Source organism: Acinonyx jubatus, chromosome A2 (assembly GCF_027475565.1).
Source record: "Acinonyx jubatus isolate Ajub_Pintada_27869175 chromosome A2, VMU_Ajub_asm_v1.0, whole genome shotgun sequence".
Lineage (NCBI taxonomy): Eukaryota > Metazoa > Chordata > Mammalia > Carnivora > Felidae > Acinonyx > Acinonyx jubatus.
The window spans coordinates 160378701-160390967 of NC_069383.1; the positions used below are offsets into that span (position 1 = coordinate 160378701).

General features: G+C 48.0%; 1 protein-coding gene across 1 annotated transcript; it reads left to right on the forward strand.

Annotated features, from left to right (window-relative positions):
- Window positions 1–11017: 11017 nt before the first annotated feature.
- On the forward strand, window positions 11018–11959 carry LOC106970770 (olfactory receptor 2Z1). The gene has a single exon (XM_015067456.2). The coding sequence runs from the start codon at window positions 11018–11020 to the stop codon at window positions 11957–11959; it is 942 nt and encodes a 313-aa protein (XP_014922942.2).
- The last annotated feature ends 308 nt before the right edge of the window (window positions 11960–12267 follow it).

Genomic DNA, 12267 nt, shown 5'->3' on the forward strand with positions numbered 1-12267 from the left:
CAGAATGTTCCGTGGTGTTTGGAGGGCCCTGCCCAGCACCCCTTGGTCACCCATGCCCATGCTCTCTCCACCATTCCTGTGGCCCATTAAGGGCTGAGTGCCATTGTTTTCTCATGTTCTGCTGGGACAAATTTTAGATGTGCAGCACCTGACTCCGCTGTAATCAACGTTCTCTGCAGTGGGAAGGAGAAGCCAGAAGGGGCTTTTGATGCAATGCCTTCGGCCCTGTGACGGGTTGTTCCTCACTGCTTGGATGGAGGAGGAGCTGGTGGGCCCAGTGGGGAGTGACGCATTCCAGGGAGGTGTTATCAGGAATCCCTGTGAGATGGGTCTGCTCCCGGCCCCAGCTCAGCGGACTGCAGAGCGAGGTACAAGGTACGGAAGGAACCAGCAGGAGACTTGCCTTTCACCTTTGTCCCTTGCAAACAGGACGCATGTCGCTACGTAGGGGCAGGTCTCATTTCACCAGCCTGCGGACAAAACATCGGGACGTTTCACGTCATCTTTCTGGGTGAGGTCCATCACACCGTGTGGTTTTTAGTGACACAGTCTCTCCAGGGATGATGGGGCCGGTTCTGCCATCTGTGGTTCTTCGCGCAGAGCTTTTACGCAGGTGTTGCTGGTGTTGGCAGATGAGTTTTGGCCAGGTGTGCTGGCAAGAAACAGCCTTTTTCTGTTTATGGTTTTGTTTTTTAATCTGAAGCTTTCCCATTTATGTAAATGTCTCAAAACTTTCTTTAAAAGAATATTTAGTTTTGAGAGGGAGACAGAGCACGAGCAGGGGAGGGGCGGAGAGAGGGGGAGAGAGAGAGAGAGAGAGAGAGAGAGAGAGAGAGAGAGAGAGAGAGAATCTGAAGCAGGCTCCAGGCTCCGAGCCATCAGCACAGAACCTGACGCAGGGCTCGAACTCACGAACCATGAGATCATGACCTGAGCTGAAGTTGGATGCTTAACCGACTGAGCCACCCGGGCATCCCATACGGTACATTCTTTTTGTTTATTCTGCTGAGCAATTTTCTTTTTCTTTGCAAAATTTTATTTAAATTCAGGTTAGTTAATATATAGCGTTGTATTGGTTTCAGGAGTAGAATTCAGTGATTCATCGCTTACATACAACACCCAGTGCGCATCACAAGTGCCCTCCTCAATGCCCATCAGCCATTTAATCCACCTGTCCTCCAGCAACCCTCAGTTTGTTCTCTATAGTTAAGAGTCTCTTGTGGTTTGCCTCCCCCTCTGTTTTTATCTTATTTTTCCTTCCCTTCCCCTATGTTTTGTTTCTTAAATTCCACATACGAGTGAGCGATTTTGAATCTTGAAATTCACAAGTTTCATTCAGGAAACACTTCTTGTCCCATATTTCCATACTTCTGAAATGCCTACTGTTTTGATGTTGGGCCATCTAGATTGATTCTCTGATTTACTATTTCTTTACTGTTTTTCTCTGCATCTTTTCGTTCTTTTGTGGTTTTTTTTTTGTTCTTTTGTGGTGTTTTCCTATACTATACTATATATATAGTATACACACACACACACACACTATATATATATATATATATATATATATATATATATATTTTTTTTTTTTTTAATAATTTTGTGAGAGAGAGGGAGAGAGAGAGAATAGGGGTAGAGAGAGAATTCCAAGCAGGCATCATGCTCAGCACAGAGATCCCACGTGGGGTTCCATCCTGTGACCCTGGGATCATGACCTGAGCTGAGTTGGATGTTCAATAGACTGAGCCCCCCCCCCCAGGCGCCCCCCTGTCCCCATTTTGTATTTTAATCCTCCTATTGAATTTTTTTCATTTCTCATATCATTAAAAAAATTCTAACAGATCTTTTTCTTTAGAGAAAAAAAATTTTTTTTCACATACACAGTCTTTTTAGTTATACCTCTGGGTTCTAGCCAGTTATAGCTCTAATGTTACTAAGAGTTTCTTTTTGATTTCTTCCCTCAGTCTGTTTCCTCTAAAGTGCTTTCAGTTTCAGTATGACTGTTGTGTGGTCTCTGTCCCTTGATACTGTTTGGTTAATTGGGTAAAAAAGTGTTTGCAAGCTCTGTTCACACGAGTTAGTCTCATTTACTTTGTTTCTCTATTCAGGGTGCTCTGGGTGGGTTATTTCCTTGAAGCTTCCTTAATGGTAGATGTGTTGTTGTTGTTGTTAGGTGTTTGTGGTTGGTTTTTTTTTTTTTTTTTGGACTGGTTGATTCCCAGAAAAGACTCTCTCACAGAAGCCAGTTCTTTGGGTAGCTACCCCGAATGTTGGGTGAATGCTCCAATTCTTTCCCTGCACAGGCAGCTAGGACTTGGGTTGTGTGTTCCACTTGCTCTGTGTTGACGTAGGTCAAGGTCTGCAGCCAGTGAGGACATACTTGTCCAAATCCTCACCTTTGTTCTCAGTGGCTCCGGATCTGGGGCACCTTCCCACCAGTGCTCAGACTCAGGCATAACAGAAATCAGTCCCTCAGGCAGCCCCCTTCAAATTTTAGATTACAGCCCAGTCCTTTCCTTCCCTCCTCAAGGATCAGAGGGCGGCTGGGGGGCTTCCTCCTGATTGTGTGGTGCTGTGGTCATGGAGAGATTATGGTGAGAAGGTGCCAGGTACTTTCCTGCTGGCTTCGATGCAACCGGTCTCATGCTTGAGGGGGTGCAGGAGCCCCTCAAGTAGTGTCTGAACTTTTCACAAAGGGACTCAATCCATGTGTGGTTGAATTGGTGTGTCCCTGTGGGAAAGGAAGTCTGAGGCTCCCCATTCTGCCTGCCATCTTGCTGATGTTCTAGCTAATCTCCTCTGGTATAAGGACCCAGGTCTTATTGAATTAGGGCCTGCCCTAATGATCTCATTTCAATTTAATTAGTCATTTAAAGACCTTATCTCTAAAGACAATCATGTTCTGATGTCCTGGAGGGGGGATGTCCTGGAGGGGATATGATTCAGCCTGTAACAATGCTACAACATGGATGGGCCTCAAAAATATTATGCTGAGCAAAAGAATTCAGATGCAAAAGGTCACCGATTGTATGATTCTATTCATATGGAATATCCACAATAGGTAAAATCTGTAGATACAGACAGCAGTCTGGGGTTAATGGGAGTGACTGTTTCGTGAGCATGGGGTCTCCTTGGGAGGACAAAAATGTTTTGGAACTAGATCAAGGTGATGGGTGCACAGCACTGTGAATGTACTAAGTCCCACCGAATTGTACTTTTAAAAAGTATTAATTGTGTGCTTATGTGAGTTTCATCTCAATAAAAGAAGTGTGTGTTTGTGTGTTTATGTGCATATAAAGAGAGAAGAAATGGTGAGAGATATATGGATGTGCTTTTCTGCACGTTTAAAAATTTTCAGGTAAAAAGTTAGAAAAACTGAGAAAAGACTTGCTGTTTCATAATTATTTTGTAGCGATTTCCATAATCTTAGGCTTATCTCCTCCAAAGAAAAAGGTGATGATGGCTTGTCAACATAAAAGGGCAAATTACTTTAAGCATGGCTCCTTCCTTCCTCCCTCCCTCCTTCCTTCCCTCCCTCCTTCCTTCCCTCCCTCCTTCCTTCCCTCCCTCCTTCCTTCCCTCCTTCCTTCCTTCTTTCCTTCCTTCTTCCTTGCTTCCTCCCTTCCCTCCTTCCTTCCCTCCCTCCTTCCTTCCCTCCTTCCTTCTTTCCCTCCTTCTCTCCTTCCTTCCTCCTCCCTTCCCTCCCTCCTTCCTTCCATCCTTCCTTCTTTCCTTCCTTCCTTCCTTCCTTCCTTCCTCCTTCCTTACTCCCTTCCCTTCTTCCTTCCCTCCCTCCTTCCTTCCCTCCTTCCTTCCCTCCCTCCTTCCTTCCTTCCTTCCTTCCTTCCTTCCTTCCTTCCTTCCTTCCTTCTTCCCTCCCTCCCTCCCTCCTTCCTTCCCTCCTTCTCTCTCCCCCTCCCTCCCTCCTTCCCTCCTTCCTTCCTTCCTTCCTCCTTCCTTCCCTCCCTCCTTCCTTCCCTCCTTCCTTCCTTCTTTCCTTCCTTCTTTCTTCCTTCCTCCCTTCCCTCCCTCCTTCCTTCCCTCCTTCCTTCTTTCCCTCCTTCTCTCCTTCCTCCCTCCTTTCTTCCCTCCCTCCCTCCTTCCTTCCTTCCCTCCTTCCTTCTTACCCTCATTCCTTCTTTCCCTCTTTCCTTCCCTCCTTCCTTCCTTCCCTCCTTCCTTCCTTCCTTCTTACCCTAATTCCTTCTTTCCCTCCTTCCTTCCCTCCCTCCTTCCTTCTCTCCCTCCTTCCTTCCTTCCTTCCTTCTTTCCTTCCTTCTTTCCTTCCTTCCTTCCTTCTTCCTTCCTTACTCCCTTCCCTCCCTCCTTCCTTCCCTCCTTCCTTCCTTCCCTCCTTCTCTCCCTCCATCCCTCCTTCCTTCCTTCCTTCCTTCCCTCCTTCCCTCCTTCTCTCCCTCCATCCCACCTTCCTTCCTTCCTTCCTTCCCTCCCTCCCTCCCTCCTTCCTTCCTTTATTCCTTCCTTCCCTCCCTCCCTCCTTCCTTACCTCCTTCTCTCTCTCCCTCCCTTCTTCCTTCCTTTATTTCTTCCTTCCTTCCCTCCTTCCTTCCTTCCCTCCTCTCTCTCCCTCCTTCCCTCCTTCCTTCCTTCTTCCTTCCTTCCTCCCTTCCCTCCCTCCTTCCTTCCTCCCTTCCCTCCCTCCTTCTCTCTCTCCCTCCCTCCCTCCTTCCTTCCCTCCTTCCTTCCCTCCTTCCTTCCCTCCTTCCTTCCCTCCTTCTCTCTCTCCCTCCCTCCCTCCTTCCTTCCCTCCTTCCTTCCCTCTTTCTCTCTTTCCCACCCTCCCTCCTTCCTTCCTTCCTCCCTCCCTGCCTCCCTCCCTCCCTCCTTCCCTCCCTCCTTCTCTCCCTCCCTCCCTCCCTCCCTCCCTCCTTCCTTCCTTCCTTCCATCCACTCTTGATGCAGTTCAACATGCTAGGCGTTGAGGATTCAAGACCCACTCCCCACTACTCCATATCTTGATTTCTCTTCCCAAAATCCTGTCTGTTCCAGCCCTTCCTGTTCCATAAACATCCATGTGTCCATGTGCTTTGGGTACCAGTGACACAGAAATGAGTAATCGCAGGAGTCTTGCTGTCAAGGAACTCACGGTCTGTGGCAGTGTTACTCCAAGCGTAGCCCATGAACTGATGTGGCCCTTGAGGAAAACAGGACCTTGAAACAGACTGTAAATGAACAATATAACTATGATTTAGTTCAGCTGACATTTCTTCCAGAGGAAGATGTTCTCAGTTAAGGGAGCAGTGTGTTGAATAACTTTCTGGTGCGAACTCCTTGTCTCCATACAGACTGTCACAACTGCTTTGAGTACTGGTCTAGTATCTGCTTGGAAAAATTTCACGGCGAACGTCAAATCCAATTTGTAAGGGCTGACTGTTTGGCGTGCCGAGTTGGGAAGCTCCATCCAGGCTCAGAAGTAGAAAGCCACAAGGCCAATTGCTAATGCCTGCCTTGGGCTTGGATGTACGGCAGGTGGCACGGCACAAGGAATTGGCTGGTAGTTGCCTCTATATATCAAGTCCTCAACCCAGGTCACTCATTCCTGCTTCTATCCTGATTCCACTAGTTTCCACCTTTCTGACTCAGCTTTGGTTTGAGCAACACTCCCGGTCACTCACTTGGCCTCGGGAGGCTTGTCTGTGGCTTCCTGCACTGGGCATCCCTGCCCAAGGTAGCTTGGCTCTCTGGGCTCTCCCCTTTCTCTTGGCTCAGCTGTGGATACACAATAAGCTCACAGGCACTAGAACCATCTGTCTTTGGATCATTGCATCTCCTGAGTCTTGGAGGCCCCTAGAGGAGGAAATGCCTCCACCCAGGGAAGTTGCCTCTTGGGCGTTTTACCACCATAGCTGCCTCATTATTTAACTCAGAAGAAACCTCCTGGACATGAAAAAGAAATTTTTTTTTTTCGAGCATGGGATCCATTTGCAGCAATGGATTCCTCATCTACTCCTCCTGGTTAGACCCAAACAAAAACACTTGGACATCTGTTACATCCATTTACCGACATCAGTGCTGCCCATCCTTCCTGTAGTTGAGAGATGAGTATTTTTCCACAGCCTCCAGGGACAAAATATCAAGGGCTCTAGGCTCCCACTGCAACTAATTTCCTCTCTCGCAGATAGGGGTTTCTGATGCGACAGGTCTCCATGGAGTCCCCACCCCCAGATAATGACATCTATGCCCCAGATGATGATGTCTGTTTCTGCATAGACAGGCAGCACTGGTTGATGCTGGAATCGAGGGAGATTTTATCGGGGGCTATCCTAGAATGAGAGGTGTTGACATGCTTATGGGGTGTTGAGAAAGGTCCTTCATGCCACATGCAGACCCTGCTGGGTGGGGGGCAAGAACTTGGAGCCCAGGCTTGTGGGGATGTTGAAGCTCCAGGCATGGTTTAGAGATTAGACATTGGTGGCAGGATGGATCTGATGAGCTGGTGATATTGTTTTCCGTAGACATGTTGGGTTGACGGGTATTGGATGGAAGGATGAGTTCTTGTCCACGTCTTTGACTTTTGCCAACCTGCAGGAAGTTGTTATACTGAGTGTTTATTCTTTCCTTGTCTGTCTTCACTGCTATGAACCCAAGGTGGCCAGGCCTCTAGATGGCAGGTGATCCATGTGGATGTTGACGCCATGTTGAAGGTCATCTCGTGTTGACTTTCCATAAAAGCTGTTGGAAGCAGCCAGACATGGGCCCCTGACCTTGGTCAGAACCACCCATCTGGCATGGGTTGGGGGCACCCTCAGCTTCCCTCCTGAGGACTGGCCATCCACAGCAGGGATCCTCCCCAAAGGAGTTCTCAGTTCTGACTTCCTGGACGCAAGAGCTGAGCATCGACTGCAAGAAAGAAACCACTTACTTCCAGGGATGTGCTGATTCCAAATCTAGCCTGCCCTCTCAGTAGCTGTGTGACTTTCGGTAAGTCACGTCCCCTTCCTCAGCCCATGTATCGGTAACATGAGTTCCAACAAAAATATCGCTTCCCTTACAGGATGGATACACTCAACAAGTATTTATTGAGCCAGCTGTGCTGTGGATCCTTGAGCTGGTGTAATCAAATGTGAGGATAAATAGACAATGTAAATGGCAGGGTCCGGCAAACTGTCATTTGAGTAGCTAGGTTACCAAGGGCCCAGATCATGTCTAGTCATGGTGGAGAGATGGGAAGTTGTATGGGCAACAGGAAGGTGAATAATGCCAGTGTCTTTTCCTTGGTCTCTTGGCGTCAGCAAAGAGACCCCCCCCCCCCGCCCCAGACCCACATTTTGGCATTACTGAGGACAGTGGGGAAAGGAAGTGGTGAAGGAGCATCTTGGAAACTTGCCCAAAGGGCTTCTCTTCAAGCCAGAAGAAAAGTACTGATTTAAGAGTCCCAGGTGATCCAGCCCAGATTTGAGTAACTCGTGGCTACCTCTGCCCACCCCTGCCTGTCTCACTTGCAGGGCAGAGGTTGGGTGGATGGCAATCTTCTTCAGGAAGAGGTCTTGAGGGGAAAGAGTTTGTCAAAAGCTCAGGACACAAGGGGATCACAACCAGAATCTCCGGCCACCAAGATACCAAAAACCCAGTAATTGTTGGCATAACAGGGGGAACACCTGGGCACCCTCGAAGGAAAGGCTTGTTTGGGGGCACACAGGACTGAGTATGTAAATATGTGTAACAAATTCTGAAATGTGTATTATGGTGCTTGGGGGAGTGTGCAGTATGCAAAGGGGAAAACAGGGACTTTGGAATCAGATTCCTATTCTGTTCAGATTTCAGCTGTTACTTCTTTGCTGGGTGGTGCTGGGCAACTCCCTACACTTCTCTGAACCCATATATGTCTTCTTGTAAAAAAAAATGCAGATAAAACAATGCCTACAGGCAGGGGTCAAATTGTGATAAAATACATGTAACAAATTTACAGTTTCAACCACTTTTAAGTGTACCATTCACAGCATTAAGTACATTCGTATTGTTGTGCAACGATCTCCAAGACTCGAAGATTAAAGTGTTAAGCACACAAAACACTTAGCCAGATGCTTGCTAAGTGAGTCCTTAATTGGACAGTCCTTAATTGGTGTCAGTTTCTTTTAGGGCGAGTCTATGTGAGTGATAGAGTGAGATCAGGTTCATTTGGACATTTAAATAGCCCTTGGCAGGAGCCTGTAGTAAAAGCTATTTCACTGGCTGGGATACTTGGTGTTTGGGGGGGGGGGGGGTTGGATGGCTATAAGATGGCAGAAACATTGCAACAATTAATTTTTTTTCTGTATGGAGTCATGGAAATAGTAAGATATTCCCAGGATTTATGCGGGGTCTGAGCTTAATCCAATTTAAGAATAAACATCTGGAAGAGGAATCGAGGAAAATGTACAGGTTACAATTATCCTGTCTTTAAGCCAGAGGTTCTCAACAAGGGGTGATTCCGCCTCCCTGGGGACATATGGAGCCAGTTTTGGTTTTCATGATGAGAGGCAGTGGTGGGGGATGCTCTTGGCATCTCGTGGGTTGAGATCCAGGGATGCTGCTAAACTTCATACAATGCACAGAACAGTTTCCCACCACAAAAAATTATCTGTCCCCAGATAACGCCACGGTGGAAAAACCCTGGTGTAGGCTAATGGATCTGGGGTTGAGTGGAGTTTGGGAGACGCTGCTAAGGGATCTTAGAGGCCAGAGAAGGGGCCGGTGGGGTTCTACACAGGACGAGGGCATCACAGAGAAGCACTAAAGGGATTGACGGAACTGGACAGGGTCAGACCATGGAAGGAGCCACCATGTTGAGTAATCATAACAATCAGCCAGCACTGAGAAGGTTTTATGTGCCTGGCCTTGTGCTAAGCACGCATCAACTAGCAATCTCTAATGAATTTCCTCTCTAGAGAATTAGTAATAATTCTATAACAATTATATAATTTGTAGATTTTATGTATAATTATATTTATGTAAATTATATCAATTTATATATATTTATTGAGCACTTGCCACATGCCAGGCACTGAGCTCTGAACATTCATCCTTTAATCTTTACAACTGTGCTTTAACACAGATTACTGTCACCCATTTGATGGATGAAGAAACTGAGGTTAAGTAGATACCCAAGGTCGAGCCGCCACAAACTAGTTGAGCTGGGATCCAAGCTCATTTTAGTCCGACCCTTGGGTACACTCTCCTAAGCACTAATTCTGTGTGCTCTATTTCTTCTGCCTGGAACAACTTTCCTTCTTTTGGCTGTCTGTAAAACTCCTATCTGATCTTCAAAACCCAGCTCCAATGCCTCCTCTGTGAAGTCCTCTCTGACCCCACCCCAGGCAGAATTTCATCCCCTTGGTGCCCAAAGCCTCACGCATGTGTCTCCATTATGTTGTTGATTAGACTATTCTGAAATGATTTGATCAATGCTCACTCTCCTTCTCAAACTCTAACTTTGATAACCACAGGACTGTTATCTTAACTTCCTAACATCATCAACTGACTTTGGAAAATGCTGTCAGTGAGGCGGCCCATTCCATTTTTGGTTGGATTTCACAGTCAGAAAGTTCTTTGTTAGGGTGAAGCACCCATCTGGCTTCACTAACATTCACCTCCCAGTATCAGGAGGCAGTTGGTTCCCTGACACAGCATCCCTCTCTAGAAGCTCTTCAGATACTGAGGGCATCTGTCCCAAGACACTTCTCTGACCATGCCCTGTGGTGTTAGCAGTCATTTCCTACAGAACATCCTATTCACTTCCCTCAATGTACTTTCCCTCTATCACAAAGATCTTGTCCATTTATCTCCTTGTTTGTCATCAGTATCCTGATGGAGCATGTGGGGTGCAGGTAGAGGGACCTTGTGTAGGGTGCTTCGCCTCTGGATATCTTATGCCCAGCTTATCTGAGGCCCAATTTTATTGAATGCACGGGTGAATGGTAGGTTGGGAGCTTGGATATGATGGGAAAATCAGGATGATGGATAATTAAACAGCCTTTAAGGCTTTCTGAGTGAGGATGGCAGCCTTAGGAAAAAGAGCTCCAGTGAGGCCCTCTGTAAAATCCACTTGCCCTTAAATGGCCAGTCTTGTTGATTCTCTAATCACCTGCAGTTGGGAATAGACATGCTTTTGGTCTTGCACTGTCCACTGTTGGAGTTGTGGGTGGTGCATGGGATTCCAGGGCAAGCTCGGTTTGCCCGGAGGCTTGGAGGGTGCCAGGAGAATTAACTATTCCCAGTTTAAGCGTGTAGCTCCCTCTAATCCGTGGTCCTCTTTTTTGTCTGCCTCATTCGCCCAGGTGATATTAGACACAACCTTCTAGGCCTGGTACCTGACTTGAAATTGAGTCAGACTGTCCACAGGTCACTACTCTTCACCCAATGCAACAAAATCACCAATGACAGCTGAGCTGACTGACAACTCCTCTCCCCACCCAACTCCAGGCCGTTTGGTTCCCCAACCTGCTGTCACCCATAGCCACCCTCTGTGGCTCACGCCCTCTGGAGATTCATACCCTCAGTTTGACCCAGTACAGACTCATCATTGATTTATCTTTCCCCCATATTCTCATCCAGGCTCTTGGACCTAGACGTTTCTCTGTTTTCTTCCTTGGTTTATTGCTTTGGCTCCAGCACCCTCCATTTCACCACCCAGCCTTTTTGGAGTCTCACCTCTGCTTTGGCCCCAGGACCATGGGAAGGAGAGGTATTGAAACATTCTACTGGAGCTGAGTTACCGTCTTTGACTTGGACTTCAGTGTTTGGACCTCAAGAATCAGTGTGTCACTCTTTACTAGGGTGTGGCCAAGTATCTTGTTCGGAGATGCAAGTTGTTGTTGTCCCATCCCATGCCTGTGACAGACGTCACTCACTGATTATGGCATTTCCAACTGCTGATTCTAGCTGTGACCTTGTAATACTTCTCCAGGCAGCCACTACCAAGTGGAGGCAGTTGGCACGTGGGTAGAAACTTATTTGCCATCCCCACCCAGGCATCTTGCCATTGGTATCCTTCCTACAGCAAAAGTACATTGTGTGAAACATGGGGGATGCGAATCAGTCAGTGACCTCTGACTTCATTCTAGTGGGCCTCTTCAGTCACTCAGGTTCACGTCAGCTACTCTTCTCCCTGGTGGCTGCCACGTTTACCGTGGGCCTCCTGGGCAATACCATTCTGCTCTTCCTGATCCACATGGACTCCCGGCTCCACACACCCATGCACTTTCTTCTCAGTCAGCTCTCTGTGTTTGATGTTGGCTTTCCCCTGGTCGCCATCCCCAAGATGGCATCCCACTTCCTGCAGGGAGAAGGTTCCATCTCCTTTGAGGGTTGTGCAGCTCAAATATTCTTCCTGACCCTGTTGGGTGTGGCTGAGGGCATCCTGTTGGCCCTCATGTCCTATGACCGTTATGTTGCTGTGTGTCACCCTCTACAGTATCCTGTGCTCATGAGGCGTCAGGTGTGCCTGCTCATGGTGGGTTCCTCCTGGCTGGCAGGTGTGCTCAATGCCTCCATCCAGACCTCCATCACTCTGCACTTCCCCTACTGTGCCTCCCGCATCGTGGACCACTTCTTCTGCGAGGTGCCAGCCCTGCTGAAGCTCTCCTGTGCAGACACCTCGGCCTACGAGTTGGCGCTGTCCACCTCCGGGGTGCTGATCCTTGTCCTTCCCCTTTCCCTCATTGCCATCTCCTATGGCCACGTGTTGGGCGCCGTTATATGCATGCGGTCTGAGGAGGCCAGAAACAAGGCCTTCACCACCTGCTCCTTGCACATCACGGTAGTGGGACTCTTTTATGGTGCTGCTGCGTTCATGTACATGGTGCCAGGTGCCTACCACAGCCCACACCAGGACAACGTGGTCTCCCTATTCTACAGCCTTGTCACTCCCACACTCAACCCCCTTATCTACAGTCTGAGAAATCGGGAGGTGCGGATGGCTTTGGTCAAAATGCTCAGCAGAGCTGGGCTCAGGCCAAAGTGATGACCACCCAGGGGGCTGCTGGCATGATCCCAGTGGTTCTTTCATACCCCCGCTCCCATTTCCCCAAAGCGCCAATTTGTGGTCCAGCTGCCAGGGCCTTATAGTCAAGGCTAAGGGCCTGTCCAGCTTCTTCCCATCCTATGACTTGTTGGGTTCATGTTTTCTTCCATGCATTTGTGGAAAGCAAAGGTAGCTGTCCCAATCACTTGTAGTAGATTCTGCCTCTATTCTTTAGCACTATTTACATGAATGGAGGGCCCTGCTTTGTAAAGTTGAGATCCCCCTGTTGATAATTATATTAGTACTAA